This window comes from Pristiophorus japonicus, chromosome 13 (assembly GCF_044704955.1).
Source record: "Pristiophorus japonicus isolate sPriJap1 chromosome 13, sPriJap1.hap1, whole genome shotgun sequence".
Classification (NCBI taxonomy): Eukaryota; Metazoa; Chordata; class Chondrichthyes; family Pristiophoridae; genus Pristiophorus; species Pristiophorus japonicus.
In genome coordinates, this window is record NC_091989.1 from 69,946,632 (window position 1) to 69,963,732 (window position 17,101).

At 44.9% G+C, this 17,101-nt stretch overlaps 1 protein-coding gene across 2 annotated transcripts in view; it reads left to right on the forward strand.

Moving 5' to 3' along the window:
• LOC139278033 (electron transfer flavoprotein regulatory factor 1-like) overlaps nt 1-9,834 on the forward strand; it is a 32,942-nt gene extending 23,108 nt beyond the window's left edge. Inside the window, exons 1-2 of one of the 2 annotated variants that reach the window (XM_070896695.1) lie at nt 4,192-4,385; nt 8,778-9,834. In XM_070896695.1, the coding sequence (XP_070752796.1) occupies nt 4,248-4,385; nt 8,778-8,993 (354 nt within the window). In that variant the 5' untranslated portion in view covers nt 4,192-4,247 and the 3' untranslated portion in view covers nt 8,994-9,834. Of the gene's footprint in view, nt 1-4,191; nt 4,386-8,777 lie in introns of those variants that run through there. The other variant, XM_070896694.1, reaches the window with a different exon arrangement.
• Nucleotides 9,835-17,101: the final 7,267 nt, after the last annotated feature.

Sequence of the window (17,101 nt, forward strand, 5' to 3'; positions counted from 1 at the left end):
TTGGGGAGAGGGATGGAGTCAGTGGCTAGGGAACAGAATTTGTGTCGGGGACCAAAACAATGGTTTCTGTCTCACCAATATTTAATTGGAGAATATTTCTGCTCATCCAGAACTGGATGTCGGACAAGCAGTCTGACAATATAAAGACTGGAGGGGTCGAGAGAAGTGGTAGGGAGGTAGAGCTGGGTGTCAGCAGCGTACATGTGTTTTTGGATGATGTCGCCAAGGGGCAACATGTAGATGAGAAATAGGAGGCCAAGGATAGATCCTTGGGGGACACCGATGGTAACGACGCGGGGGCAGGAAGAGAAGCCGTTGTAGGTGATTCTCTGGCTAGGATTCGATCGATTAGAATGGAACCAGGCGAGTGCAGTCCCATCCAGCTGGACGACGGTGGAGAGGCGTTGGAGGAGGATGGAGTGGTCAACCATGTCAGAGGCTACAGACATGTCAAGAAGGATGAGGAGGGATAGTTTGCCTTTGTCACAGTCAAAGGATATCATTGTGACAGGCGCGGAAACCGGATTGGACAATTCAAACATGGAATTGCGAGAAAGATGGGCACGGATTTGGGAGGCGACAACACGATAAAGGACTTTGGAGAGAAAAGGGTGGTTGGAGATGGGGCAGTAGTTTGCAAGAACGGAGGAGTCGAGGGTTTTTTGTGGAGAGGGGTGATGATAGCAGATTTGAGGGAGAGAGAGAGACAGTACCTGAGGAGCTAATACAGGAACCAGTAAAGGAAGTTGGGTAGTTATAGGGTCAAGGGAGCAGGAAGTGGGTCTCATGGACAAGATGAGCTCGGCGAGGCCATGAGGGAAGATCGGAGAGAAACTGGTAAAAAGCTGAGGTCAGGGCTAGAGTGAGTGGGATCCTGAGAAGAAGTTTGGCCCGGTGGGCTAGGGGAAGGAAGGGAAGTGGCAGAGGCAGCTGAACGGATGGTTTCAATCTTTGAGACAAAAGTCCATGAGCTCCTCGCACTTATTGTCGGAGGTGAGGGTGGAGACAGGAGAGAGGGGGTTTAAGAAGACGGTTAGCAATGGAGAATAGAAGCAGTGTTTATCTCCTGCACCTATTTTTGTTATGATATGAGGAAGTGTCAGAGATGGCCAAATAGACGATTGGAGTAGCGAGGTCACAAGAGATGGTAAGGTTGAGAGGATGGCCGTGAATAAGGGTTGGGCAGTTTACATCAAGGGAGGAAAGGAGGCTAGTGAACTCAGATGAGAGATTGCATGATGAATTGAGATGGAGTTTGAAATCACCAAGGATGAGAAGTCGTTCGGTGCCGAGGCTGAGGAAGGAAAGCAGTGATAATATATCAGTAAGAAAATTTTTATGGTACTTGGGTGGGTGGTGGAGAACGAGAATTTTAATTGAGGTGAGCAGGGTGGAATAAGGTGAGATGCTCAAAGGAGGAGAAAGTGCCAGATGAGCAGAGGGACAGACCAAGGTGTGATTTGCTGATGAGAGCCACATTGCTACCACGGCGGTCTGAGTGGGACGAGTGGTGGAAGGTATAGCCAGATGGAGAGGCTTCATTTAAGGGTAAGGTGCCATCACCCCTCAACCAGGTTTCCGTCAGGGCCGTGATGTTGATGACATCATCCACGATAAGCTCATGGATGGCAAGGGCCTTGTTCGCAAGCGAACGGACATCTGGAAGGAGATGCGGTGAGGGTCGGTGATGGCTGCCCCACTGCCGGCATCCACTGGGTCAGTGCTGGAGGTGGGGGACGGGGGGGGGAGACTGGCAAGATTAGTCCCCAGTGGGTGCGCTGGTTGGTGAGAACAGGATGGAACAGTTGGGGTTGCTGCTCATAAAGAGGCAGTGACGAGTGCCTTGATGGGCCCTTCGTAGGATGCCAGAAAGGCAAACTTGGAATAGGAAGGTGGAAGGATTGGGGTCGGGATTTGGGAGGACAGAGTATCTGAGAGAGGAGAGATGAAAGGAGGCATGGCGACGGAGGGATAGAGAGAAAAGGAAAAGAGGGGGATAGAAACTATTGAATAGCTCGGGTCCGGAGCGACAGCCAAAGTGCGCTCACGAATGGACAGGAGAAAAGCTCAGGTTACATAGGCCTGTTTAGATGTATAATTAATGGGGTACAATAGTAGGGAGACCAGGGTCAGAGGTCCCATGGAAGGACAAAGCCGACATGAGCAGGATGGGGCCGGCACAGAGCATCGACGAACCGCTGTGCAAAGCAGGCGAGTGAAGTCCAGAAGCTGTTTGAAGTGTAGAGAGTTCGAGGATGGAGGTTGTTTCTGTAGGAAAGAGTCGGAAAGATGATGGCGAAGTTGACGCAAGTTGGAGGTCACCGTAGATCAAAGCAGCGGAGAAAAAGTAAAACCACAAGCAAGCGACCAGCAAAATTGAAAACCAGTAGGAGGAGTCATCGGACAGCAAGTGAAGCAGCAGCAGCAGCAGCTAGATGCCAGCAGAGCTGAACAAACAGTAGAACCAGTTCAACAGAGACACAGCCGCAGTTAAAAGGTAAAAAATAATCTTCAGCGGAGATGGAGAAACAGCAGGTAGGTCTTACAGTACAGACCAGTCTCATCATCATCATAGGCAGTCCCTCGAAATCGAGGAAGACTTGCTTCCACTCTTTAAAAATGAGTTCTTAGGTGACTGAACAGTCCAATATGGGAATTACAGTCCCCATCACAGATGGGACAGACAGTGGTTGAAGGAAAGGGTGGGTGGGACAGGTTTGCCGCACGCTCCTTCCACTGCCTGCGCTTGTTTGCTGCATGCTCTCGGCAATGAGACTCGAAGTGCTCAGCGCCCTCCCGGATGCTCTTCCTCCACTTAGGGCAGTCTTTGGCCAGAGACTCCCAGATGTCGGTGGGGATTTTATCAAGGAGGTTTTAAGGGTGTCCTTGAAACGTTTCCTCTGCCCACCTTGGGCTCGCTTGCCATATAGGAGTTCCAAGTAGAACGCTTGCTTTGGGAGTTTTGTGTCAGGCATGCGAACAATGTGGCCAGCACAGCTGGCCGAGTGTGGTCAGTACTTCAATGCTGGGGATGTTGGCCTGATTGAGAATGCTAACGTTGGTGCGTCTGTCTTCCCAGGGGATTTGCTGGATCTTGTGCAGACATCGTTGATGGTGTTTCTCCAGCGATTTGAGGTGTTTACTGTATATGGTCCACGTCTCTGAGCCTTATGGCCGCCTTTGACCTTACAAAGGCCTTTGACACTCGACCACAAGGGGCTATGGAGTGTCCTCCTCCATTTTGGCTGCCCCCAAACGACCAGTGTAGGCCATTGCAGGAAGGTAGTGGTGTAATCCAGTGTAGTTAAAAGCAGAAATGTAGTCTAGATATCCAGAGAAGTCCAGGAGATCAGAAACCAATTTGGCAAAAATGTGAAGCGACTGAAAACAGAGCAAGGCCACAGCTGATGAGTCAAACCGTGCGGTCCGTAGAACAAAGTCCTATTCGCATCCAGTACAGTCATACATTACCTCCCCCACCCCAATTAGGCCACTTGGTAGCTACTTATTCAGGCCGCTTGAGTTACCATTACCTAAAAATTATAGAAGGAATAGTGTCCTCAAATAGCTCAATGACATTTGAGCACAGAATATTCAGAAGAATAACAACCAACCTTTGTATAGCACCTTTAACATAATAAAGTGCCCAATTCAGCAAGTAGGAGGAGAATTGAGAGAGCTGGCTGAAATAATGGTCAAAAAGATTGTTTTTCAGGAGGCTGAGTAGGGAAGTAGGAGGAGGAAGCGGTCTAGGAGGAAGTTCTAGACGGTGAATGCTCCACCACCAAGTGACAAATGCTTGGAGAGGGGGTATGTACAGGAGATCAGTGTTGACGGCAATGGTGCGGAAGCTGGGATGTAGGGCTGGATGAGGTTGCAGTGGGTGGGAGGGGCAATGTCCTGGAGGTATTTGCAAACGATGACGAGGGTTTTGAATTTAGAGCGAGGAAGCCTGTGAAGGATGGTGGGCAAGCAGGACTTAGTACGAGACACGATACAAGCAGTAGAATTTTGGGCCAATTGGAATTTGTACAGGCGGAGTGTTTGGGAGGCCAGAGGAAGGTGTGCAAGAAATCAAGTCTGGAGGAAACAAAGGTGTGGATAAGGGTTCAGCAGCAGTAAGAACGAAGGCAGGTAATGTTGGAAAGCTGGAAGTATGCAGTATTAGTGGTGGAGAAGATATGGATTTTAAAGCCCCACTCCAGATCTAACAGAACACCAAGACTGTACCATCTGTTTCAAGCTGAATGAATAGTCAGGGAGGAGATGGAGTTGCACACGAACATAAGGGTCGAGAACCAGAAGACAGATTTAAGGTGATTGGCAGAAGAACCAAAAGCGAAATGAGAGGGTGGTGGAGGCGGATTCAATCGTGGCTTTCGGAGGTAATTGGATGGGTACCTGGGGGAGGGGAATTTGCAAGGCTGCGGAGAGAATGGGCGCGGGCTTGGCACTTTAACCATTCTATTTTATACCAACAATGATAGAGAAAAAGACCCTATTGTCCATCCAGCTTGTCCCACACAATTGTGATACTATGTGTATAATATTTATACTCTCCACCCCACCTGAAACCATGTGATCTCCTGGGAGAGGCGAAAAACTAGGTTAAAATCCCAGGCCAATTGGGGGGGAGGAGATATCTGGGAAATTCCTCTCTACTCTGGCCCTGTATTTTATGCTGTGCCCATCTTTGGGCCCTGAACTTCCAATTGGAGGCTCCTTCGGACAAACGCCTCCCACCCAAAATTTTTATGCAAAAATACCTAGTGGTCCAGGAGGCACCTTCAATTCTGGTCGGAGGTCGTCTTTTCCCACGCATCGCAGCGCGCCCCCGTCTTCGAGGTACGGACGGAGAAGCTGGAGTCACGTGGGACTGGACCACCACTCACGGTTCTGTATTCTCATTGATAGTAATGGGAACACTGTATTGCAAAATTCTAAAAGGACAAAGGGTGTTAAAAAAACAAGCCTGAAGGCTTTGTGTCTTAATGCAAGGAGTATCCACAATAAGGTGGATGAATTAACTGTGCAAATAGATGTTAACAAATAAGATGTGATTGGGATTACGGAGACGGGCTCCAGGATGATCAGGGGTATTCAACATTCAGGAAGGATGGAATAAAAGGAAAAGGAGGTGGGGTAGCATTGCTGGTTAAAGAGGAGATTAATGCAATAGTTAGGAAAGACATTAGCTTGGATGATGTGGAATCTATATGGGTAGAGCTGCAGAACACCAAAGGGCAAAAAACGTTAGTGGGAGTTGTGTACAGACCTCCAAACAGTAGTAGTGATGTTGGGGAGGGTATCAAACAGGAAATTAGGGGTGCATGCAATAAAGGTGCAGCAGTTATAATGGGTGACTTTAATATGCACATAGATTGGGCGAGCCAAACTGGAAGCAATACGGTGGAGGAGGATTTCCTGGAGTGCATAAGGGATGGTTTTCTAGACCAATATGTCGAGGAACCAACTAGGTGGGAGGCCATCTTCGACTGGGTGTTGTGTAATGAGAGAGGATTAATTAGCAATCTCGTTGTGCGAGGCCCCTTGGGGAAGAGTGACCATAATATGGTGGAATTCTGCATTAGAATGGAGAATGAAACAGTTAATTCAGAGACCATGGTCCAGAACTTAAAGAAGGGTAACTTTGAAGGTATGAGGCGTGAATTGGCTAGGATAGATTGGCGAATGATACTTAAGGGGTTGACTGTGGATGTGCAATGGCAGACATTTAGAGACTGCATGGATGAACTACAACAATTGTACATTCCTGTCTGGCGTAAAAATAAAAAAGGGAAGGTGGCTCAACCATGGCTATCAAGGGAAATCAGGGATAGTATTAAAGCCAAGGAAGTGGCATACAAATTGGCCAGAAATAGCAGCGAACCCAGGGACTGGGAGAGATTTAGAACTCAGCAGAGGAGGACAAAGGGTTTGATTAGGGCAGGGAAAATGGAGTACGAGAAGAAGCTTGCAGGGAGCATTAAGGCGGATTGCAAAAGTTTCTATAGGTATGTAAAGAGAAAAAGGTTAGTAAAGACAAACGTAGGTTCCCTGCAGTCAGAATCAGGGGAAGTCATAACGGGAAACAAAGAAATGGCAGACCAATTGAACAAGTACTTTGGTTCGGTATTCACTAAGGAGGACACAAACAACCTTCCGGATATAAAAGGGGTCAGAGGGTCTAGTAAGGAGGAGGAACTGAGGGAAATCTTTATTAGTCGGGAAATTGTGTTGGGGAAATTGATGGGATTGAAGGCCGATAAATCCCCAGGGCCTGATGGACTGCATCCCAGAGTACTTAAGGAGGTGGCCTTGGAAATAGTGGATGCATTGACAGTCATTTTCCAACATTCCATTGACTCTGGATCAGTTCCTATGGAGTGGAGGGTAGCCAATGTAACCCCACTTTTTAAAAAAGGAGAGAGAGAGAAAACAGGGAATTATAGACCGGTCAGCCTGACCTCGGTAGTGGGTAAAATGATGGAATCAATTATTAAGGATGTCATAGCAGTGCATTTGGAAAATGGTGACATGATAGGTCCAAGTCAGCATGGATCTGTGAAAGGGAAATCATGCTTGACAAACCTTCTGGAATTTTTTGAGGATGTTTCCAGTAAAGTGGACAAGGGAGAACCAGTTGATGTGGTATATTTGGACTTTCAGAAGGCTTTCGACAAGGTCCCACACAAGAGATTAATGTGCAAAGTTAAAGCACATGGGATTGGGGGTAGTGTGCTGACGTGGATTGAGAACTGGTTGTCAGACAGGAAGCAAAGAGTAGGAGTAAATGGGTACTTTTCAGAATGGCAGGCAGTGACTAGTGGGGTACCGCAAGGTTCTGTGCTGGGGCCCCAGCTGTTTACATTGTACATTAATGATTTAGACGAGGGGATTAAATGTAGTGTCTCCAAATTTGCGGATGACACTAAGTTGGGTGGCAGTGTGAGCTGCGAGGAGGATGCTATGAGGCTGCAGAGTGACTTGGATAGGTTAGGTGAGTGGGCAAATGCATGGCAGATGAAGTATAATGTGAATAAATGTGAGGTTATCCACTTTGGTGGTAAAAACAGAGAGACAGACTATTATCTGAATGGTGACAGATTAGGAAAAGGGGAGATGCAACGAGACCTGGGTGTCATGGTACATCAGTCATTGAAGGTTGGCATGCAGGTACAGCAGGCGGTTAAGAAAGCAAATGGCATGTTGGCCTTCATAGCGAGGGGATTTGAGTACAGGGGCAGGGAGGTGTTGCTACAGTTGTACAGGACCTTGGTGAGGCCACACCTGGAGTATTGTGTACAGTTTTGGTCTCCTAACTTGAGGAAGGACATTCTTGCTATTGAGAGAGTGCAGCGAAGATTCACCAGACTGATTCCCGGGATGGTGGGACTGACCTATCAAGAAAGACTGGATCAACTGGGCTTGTATTCACTGGAGTTCAGAAGAATGAGAGGGGTCCTCATAGAAACGTTTAAAATTCTGACGGGTTTAGACAGGTTAGATGCAGGAAGAATGTTCCCAATGTTGGGGAAGTCCAGAACCAGGGGTCACAGTCTAAGGATAAGGGGTAAGCCATTTAGGACTGAGATGAGGAGAAACTTCTTCACCCAGAGAGTGGTGAACCTGTGGAATTCTCTACCACAGAAAGTAGTTGAGGCCAATTCACTAAATATATTCAAAAGGGAGTTAGATGAAGTCCTTACTACTCGGGGGATCAAGGGGTATGGCGAGAAAGCAGGAAGAGGGTACTGAAGTTGCATGTTCAGCCATGAACTCATTGAATGGTGGTGCAGGCTAGAAGGGCTGAATGGCCTACTCCTGCACCTATTTTCTATGTTTCTGTTTCTATGTAACTCTGATTTTACGAGTTCCTATTACTATCAATGAGAATAAACCCCATAAACACCCAAACACAACATAAATAAAAAATACATCTCATTTAAAATTAATTGAAATTAAAGTTAATTAAATGTTTTTAAAAAAATATATATTTTTTGGATTTTTAAAAAAAGTGTTTTAATAGGGTTTAAAATAAACTTATCTTAATGAACAGGGTTTTTACTCCAAAATGTGTTTAAATTTAATTTTTATATGTACCAGGTGTAAAAGTTTGAAGGACATTCGCTGGGCATGAGTTGGGCAAATAGCCCAATCTCTTCTGCATGAATGTTCCTCTCCCAGGGATGCATTCGATCTGTCAAGCCAAAACTTTGACAGATCGGAAAAGCCGGTTGTCGCCATATGCGCATTGCGCCCCCAAAACTGGCTTTTGCGAGGCCTCGCCGTGTCCATAAACACTCCATGTGGACCCGGTGAGGCTGGGATTTCACACCCATGATTTCCGCCCCAGTCAAACAGGTCCAGTTCTCAGCGTCCATCGCACGAGCCGGCAGCCTGTTTCACAGGTCCACTATTCTGAGAAAAAAATCCATCTCCTGACTTCTAACCTAGAGCTGGCCTTATATAAAACTGACCCCTGGTCCTCCCTAACTTACTTAATTGGGACAAACAGTCAACTCGAACACAATCGTTTCCCTTCATCATCTTATAAACCTCGATCAGATCAGCCCCAAGTCTTGGAAGCAAAAGTCTCTGGAATTAGCTGGTTTCAGTTCTCCAGTATTAGACTGGAGTAGTAAGCTGAAAAACATCCTGGAGGGAAGAGCAAGTAATGAAGGTTGCTTAATGTTAGCTTTATTTCTTTAAATGCAATAAAAATTGGGAAAAAAATGCATCACCCTTGACTAAAAGATCAATGTTTTGTCTTAAAGTTGCTGTACCTCGGCAAGGAGTACCCAAAGGGAGCAGACTACTTCAGAGATCGTCTTAAGAAGGCTTTCTTGAAAAACAAAGATGTTACGGATCCTGAGCAAATCAAGGAACTAATAGCTCGGGGGCAGTTTGTGATAAAGGAACTGGAGGCTTTGTATTATCTTAGGAAATACAGAGCTATGAAACAACGTTATTATGAGGAGAATAATGAATGACCTTATGGTGGGAACAACATTAACACCTCTTAATTTTAGACATGCAGAATGCATCTTTGCTCAATTAATGTGATTCTATGATCCAGTGGCCATATTGCCAGCACCTACCTGTGCTTCTCAAATATATTATGTTCTTATTTAAATCTGCTAATTAAGAATGGTGCTTTTAAAAGCCCAATGGTGCAACACTTCAAAATTCAAATAACGTCCTTGGAATACAAGAATTAATGCCTGCTCGGTAGTCTACCAGATCTTGCCACATCAACAAGCTTTCACCTGTAGTGAATGGGCTGATCTGCATTGAACCTGTTGAATCATTCACTCTAGCCAATAGGTACACCTTTCAAAATCCAAACCGTTCTAAGAATGTTGGGCTTTGATACAGATTATTGCTGACTGATTATGAGGCCCGATCTTAATCATTCTATTGATCCCATTTTATAGGGGTGAATCAGTTTAAAAGTGCCTGTCCGTTAAATAACACAAGGTTACTGTACTGCTGCTGAAGCAACAGTGCAACTTAGAGCTGTTGCAGTTCTTAAAACAGTCTGAATACATAATGCTAGTCAATAAAACACTGGTGCAAAGAGGTTTGCAGACGTAATATAAGCTGGATGTTTTGTGACTTGATACCTGGACTAGTGCTAACGTAACAAACGTGATACCAAATGCTGCACAGAACTTGTGAAATTTTTCATTGATTGAAAATTTTAATAATCTTAGAATTTCAAAACTTTAACTTGAGTAAATTATAATTATATTTGGTTCAGAACATGCAACGGATATCAATTTTATGTTAAAAAGGTTTCCTTTGATTAAACATTACTGTTTAATAATTTTTCATTTTATGTATTTGCATATCTTTTATTGTGAAAGATGTCTCCACTTTATAGGTACTAAGAAGCACATGTACAAATTCAGTGCTACGTCCCACAGCGTAGGTCATCTGGTCAGCCAGCTTGTTCATTCAGCAGATTTTTGAGCTAAAAAGGCAGTTCATTATGCCATTCCCTGTGGGTTTTATTTCTGTCCAACTTTCACGAGAGCCCATATAATTTTGTCAGTTTTGGCTCCGTGATGGCAGTCTCATCACTAACAGTAGTAGTGATCTTGGGGAGGGCATCAAACATGAAATTAGGGGTGCGTGCAATAAAGGTGCAGCAGTTATAATGGGTGACTTTAATATGCACATAGATTGGGTTAACCAAACTGGAAGCAATACGGTGGAGGAGGATTTCCTGGAGTGCATAAGGGATGGTTTTCTAGACCAATATGTCGAGGAACCAACTAGGGGGGAGGCCATTTTAGACTGGGTGTTGTGTAATGAGAGAGGATTAATTAGCAATCTCGTTGTGCGAGGCCCCTTGGGGAAGAGTGACCATAATATGGTGGAATTCTGCATTAGGATGGAAAATGAAACAGTTAATTCAGAGACCATGGTCCAGAACTTAAAGAAGGGTAACTTTGAAGGTATGAGGCGTGAATTGGCTAGGATAGATTGGCGAATGATACTGAAGGGGTTGACTGTGGATGGGCAATGGCAGACATTTAGAGACTGCATGGATGAACTACAACAATTGTACATTCCTGTCTGGCGTAAAAATAAAAAAGGGAAGGTGGCTCAACCGTGGCTATCAAGGGAAATCAGGGATAGTATTAAAGCCAAGGAAGTGGCATACAAATTGGCCAGAAATAGCAGCGAACCCGGGGACTGGGAGAGATTTAGAACTCAGCAGAGGAGGACAAAGGGTTTGATTAGGGCAGGGAAAATGGAGTACGAGAAGAAGCTTGCAGGGAACATTAAGACGGATTGCAAAAGTTTCTATAGATATGTAAAGAGAAAAAGGTTAGTAAAGACAAACGTAGGTCCCCTGCAGTCAGAATCAGGGGCAGTCATAACGGGGAACAAAGAAATGGCGGACCAATTGAACAAGTACTTTGGTTTGGTATTCACTAAGGAGGACACAAACAACCTTCCGGATATAAAAGGGGTCGGAGGGTCTAGGAAGGAGGAGGAATTGAGGGAAATCCTTATTAGTCGGGAAATTGTGTTGGGGAAATTGATGGGATTGAAGGCCGATAAAACCCCAGGGCCTGATGGACTGCATCCCAGAGTACTTAAGGAGGTGGCCTTGGAAATAGTGGATGCATTGACAGTCATTTTCCAACATTCCATTGACTCTGGATCAGTTCCTATGGAGTGGAGGGTAGCCAATGTAACCCCACTTTTTAAAAGAGGGAGAGAGATAACAGGGAATTATAGACTGGTCAGCCTGACATCGGTAGTGGGTAAAATGATGGAATCAATTATTAAGGATGTCATAGCAGTGCATTTGGAAAGAGGTGACATGATAGGTCCAAGTCAGCATGGATTTGTGAAAAAGAAATCATGCTTGACAAATCTTCTGGAATTTTTTGAGGATGTTTCCAGTAGAGTGGACAAGGGAGAACAAGTTGATGTGGTATATTTGGACTTTCAGAAGACTTTCAACAAGGTCCCACACAAGAGATCAATGTGCAAAGTTACAGCACATGGGATTGGGGGTAGTGTGCTGACATGGATTGAGAACTGGTTGTCAGACAGGAAGCAAAGAGTAGGAGTAAATGGGTACTTTTCAGAATGGCAGGCAGTGACTAGTGGGGTACCGCAAGGTTCTGTGCTGGGGCCCCAGCTGTTTACATTGTACATTAATGATTTAGACGAGGGGATTAAATGTAGTATCTCCAAATTTGCGGATGACACTAAGTTGGGTGGCAGTGTGAGCTGCGAGGAGGATGCTATGAGGCTGCAGAGCGACTTGGATAGGTTAGATGAGTGGGCAAATGCATGGCAGATGAAGTATAATGTGAATAAATGTGAGGTTATCCACTTTGGTGGTAAAAACAGAGACAGACTATTATCTGAATGGTGACAGATTAGGAAAAGGGGAGGTGCAAAGAGACCTGGATGTCATGGTACATCAGTCATTGAAGGTTGGCATGCAGGTACAGCAGGTGGTTAAGAAAGCAAATGGTATGTTGGCCTTCATAGCGAGGGGATTTGAGTACAGGGGCAGGGAGGTGTTGCTACAGTTGTACAGGGCCTTGGTGAGGCCACACCTGGAATATTGTGTACAGTTTTGGTCGCCTAACCTGAGGAAGGACATTCTTGCTATTGAGGGAGTGCAGCGAAGGTTCACCAGACTGATTCCTGGGATGGCGGGACTGACCTATCAAGAAAGACGATCAACTGGGCTTGTATTCACTGGAGTTCAGAAGAATGAGAGGGGACCTCATAGAAACGTTTAAAATTCTGACGGGGTTAGACAGGTTAGATGCAGGAAGAATGTTCCCTATGTTGGGGAAGTCCAGAACCAGGGGTCACAGTCTAAGGATAAGGGGTAAGCCATTTAGGACCGAGATGAGGAGGAATTTCTTCACCCAGAGAGTGGTGAACCTGTGGAATTCTCTACCACAGAAAGTTGTTGAGGCCAATTCACTAAATATATTCAAAAAGGAGTTAGATGAAGTCCTTACTACTAGGGGGATCAAGGGGTATGGTGAGAAAGCAGGAATGGGGTACTGAAGTTGCATGTTCAGCCATGAACTCATTAAATGGCGGTGCAGGCTAGAAGGGCCGAATGGCCTACTCCTGCACCTATTTTCTATGTTTAAGTCAGAAGGTTGTGGGTTCAAGTCCCACTCCCAGCCTTGTGCACATAACTGGACTGACACTCCAGTACAGTACTGAGGGAGCGCTGCACTGTTGGGAGATGCCATCTTTCGGATGAGACGTTAAACCGAAGCTCCGCCTGCCCTCAGGTGGATGTAAAACATCCCGTGGAGTTCTCCCTGCAGTCTTGGCCAATATTTGCCCTCAACCAACATCACTAAAAACAGAATATCTGTTTATTATTCATTGCTCTTGCTGTGCAGTAATTGGCTACTGTGTCTCCTACGTTACAACAATGACTACACTTCAAAAATAATTAATTGGCTGTAAAGTGCTTTGGCATGTCCAGAGGTCGTGAAAGGCGCTATAAAAATGCAAGTCTTTTTTTTAAATCAAGCCTGTCTTGGTAAAAATGTTTGGCATAGTAAAATGTGAGTTTCTGTGCAGGCCACATTGCTGCTGAGTTGCTGTTCTAGGTCATACTGGAAGTACAAAGCAGGGATATATGCAGGGTAGCACTGATAGAATTATCCCCAGTTGCTCTTGCATCATCCAGCGGCAGAGTTAGAAAGTCATGTGACAGAGACTTTAAAACTTGTTCCTTCATAAAATAAAACTACACGTGGGATTAACGATGGTGGTGTTCATCATGTGCCGCTAATGAAAGAATCTAAGCTTGTGAGTTAGGGTCATCTTACATAAGAACACAAGAAATAGGAGGAGTAGGCTATTTAGCCCCTCGAGCCTGCTCCGCCATTCAATAAGATCATGGCTGATCTGATCATAGACTCAGCTCCACTTCCCTGCCCACTCCCCATAACCCTTTACTCCCATATTGCTCAAAAATCTGTAACTCTGCCTTAAATATATTCAATGACCCAGCCTCCACAGCTCTCTAGGGCAGAGAATTCCACAGATTTACAACCCTCAGAGAAGAAACTCCTCCTCATCTCAGTTTTAAATGGGTGACCCCTTATTCAGATACTATGTCCCCTAGTTTTAGTTTCCCTATGAGTGGAAACATCCTCTCTGCATCCACCTTGTCGAGCTCCCTCATTATCTTATATGTTTCAATAAGATCACCTCTCATTCTTCTGAACTCCAATGTGTATAGGCCCAACCTATCATAAGTCAACCCCCTCATCTCCGGAATCAACCTATTGAACCTTCTCTGAACAGCCTCCAAAGCAAGTATATACTTCCTTAAATACGGAGACAAAAACTGCACGCAATACTCCAGGTGTGGTCTCACCAATACCCTGTACAGTTGTAGCAAGACTTCTCTGCTTTTATGCTCTATCCCCCTTGCAATAAAGGCCAACATTCCATTTGCCTTCCTGATTACTTGCTGAACCTGCATACTAACTTTTTGCTCAAGGACCCTCAGGTTTTTCTGTACTGAAGCACTTTGCAATTTTTCTCCATTTAAATTATTTGCTTTTCTATTATTTTACCAAAGTGGATAACCTCACATTTCCCACATTATACTCCATTTGCCAAATCTTTGACTCACTTAGCCTGTCTATATCCCTTTGCAGATTTTTTGTGTCCTCCTTACAATTTGCTTTCCCACCCATCTTTGTATCATCAACAAACTTGGCTACATTACACTCGGTCCCTTCATCCAAGTCATTAATATGTAGAGGGATGTAATCAGCGTGAGTTCGGGGCCAGAAGAGGTATGGGCCCAGGGGCAGCACAGGCCAGCCCACACTGCGATATACGTGCACACTCGGTCCGTGCAGAAGAGCTGGTCTCTTTACCACGGGACCAAGACCTCGCTCTGTCAAGGCCGTGTGGTGGTTGGTGTGCAACGACCACCACACGTAAAAAAAATCCACGCACAGGCATCTTCCACCCTTCAAGCTGTAGTTTGGGATCTGGAATATTAGGTCCTTCATTGAAACACCTGTGAACTCATCCCTTTTTGGTGTGGAAGCATATCATCCTCGTTTCAAGGGACTGACTGACAATATAGATTATAAATAGTTGAGGACCCAGCACCGATCCCTGCGGCACCCCACTAGTCACTGTTTGCCAACTGCAAAATGACCCATTTATCTCGACTCTCTGTTTTCTGTTAGTTAGCTAATCCTCTATCCATACTAATATATTACCCCCAACCCCGTGAACTTTTGTCTTGTGCAGTTACATCTTATATGGCACCTTATCGAATGCCTTCTGGAAATCCAAATACACCACATCCACTGGTTCCCCCTTATCCACCCTGCTTGTTACATCCTCAAAGAACTCCAGCAAATTTGTCAAACATGATTTCCCTTTCATAAAACCATGCTGACTCTGCTTGATTGATTCATGCTTTTCCAAATGTCCCGCTACTGCTTCCTTAATAATGGACTCCAGCATTTTCCCAACGACAGATATTAGGCTAACTGGTCTATAGTTTCCTGCTTTTTGTCTGCCTCCTTTTTTAATTAGGGTGTCACATTTGTGGTTTTCCAATCTGCTGGGACCGTCCCAGAATCCAGGGAATTTTGGTAGATTACAACCAATACATCCACTATCTCTGCAGCCACTTCTCTTAAGACCCTAGCATGTAAGCCATCAGGTCCAGGGGACTTGTCTGCCTTTAGTCCCATTATTTTATCAAGTACTACTTCATTAGTGATTGTATTAAGTTCCTCCGTACCTATAGCCCCTTGATTATCCACTATTGGGATGTTCTTAGTGTCTTCTACCGTGAAGACCGATACAAAATATTTGTTCACTGTCTCTGCCATTTCCCTGTTCTCCATTATTAATTCTCCAGGGGACCAACATTTACTTTAGCCACTCTTTTCCTTTTTATGTACTTGTAGAAACTTTTACTATCAGTTATTATATTTTGTGCTAGTTTACTTTCATAATCTCTCTGCCCTCTCAATCTTTTTTTTTGTCGTTTTCTGCTGGCTTTTAAAAATGTCCAAATCCTCTGGCCTCCCACTAGTCTTGGCCACATTGTATGCCCTTGTTTTCAATTGGATACCATCCCTTATTTCCTTAGTTAGCCATGGATGGTTATCCCTTCTCTTACAGTCTTTCCTTCTGATTGGGATATATTTTTGTTGAGTTATGAAACATCTCCTTAAATGTCTGCCACTGCTCATCAACCATCCCATACTTTAGTCTATTTTCCCAGTCCACTTTAGCCAACTCTGCCCTCATAGCTTTGTAGTCTCTTTTATTTAAGCTTCGGACTCTGGTTTGAGAACCAACTTTCTCACCCTCCAACTGAATTTGAAATTCAACCATATTATGGTCACTCATTCCTAGAGGATCTTTTACTACAAGATCTTTTATTAATCCTGCCTCATTACACAGTACTAGCTCTAAGATAGCCTGCTCCCTGGTTGGTTCCGCAACATACTGTTCAAGGAAACTATCCCGGATACACTCTATGAACTCCTCCTCAAGGCTACCCTGGCCAATTTGCTTTGTCCAACCAATATGAAGATTAAAATCACCTGTAATTATTGCCATTCCTTTATTACAAGCCTCCATTATTTCTTGATTTATAATCCGTCCAACAGTGTAGATACTGTTAGGGGGCCTTTAGACTACGTCCAGCAGTGACTTTTTCCCTTTATTATTCCTTATCTCCACCCAAACTGACTCAACATCCTGATCCTCTGAGCCAATATCGTTTTTCACTAATGCACTGATCCCATCCTTTATTAACTATGCTACCTCTTTGTTTGTCCTTCTGCATTGTCAAATACCCCTGAATATTTAGTTCCCAGTCCTAGTCACCTTGCAATCACGTCTCTGTAATGGCTATCAGATCAAACCCATTTGTATCTATTTGCGCCGTCAACTCATCTATTTTGTTACGAATGTTACATGTATTTAGACAAGCAGGTTTTAAATGTTTTTTTACACTTTGTTTCTTGCTGGTTTCCTCTGTCCTTCAAACTCACTTTCTGCATTTTTGCTTTCTAATTCCAGCTTTACTCCCCTCCCTACTGAATCTATTCTCAGGTTCCCATCCCCCTGCTAAAACTAGTTTAAACCCTCCCCAATAGTACTAGCAAACCTCCCTGCGAGGATATTGGTCCCGGCTCTGTTGAGGTGCAACCTGTCCGGTTTGTACAGGTCCCACCTCCCCCAGAAGCGGTCCCAATGCCTCAGGAATCTAAAGCCCTCCCTCCTGCACCATCTCTCCAGCCACGCATTCATCTGCTCTATCCTCCTATTTCTGTACTCATTAGCTCGTGGCACCGGGAGTAATCCGGAGATTACTACTACCTTTGAGGTCCTGCTTTTTAATCGCTCTCCTTACTCCCTAAACTCTGCCTGCAGGACCTCATCCCTCTTTCTACTTATGTCATTGGTCCAGATATGGACCACGACCTCTGGCTGTTCACCCTCTCCTCTCTCTCCTCCCCCCTCCCAGAATGCCCTGCAGCCGCTCGGTGACATCCTTGACCCTGGCACCAGGGAGGCAACATACCATCCT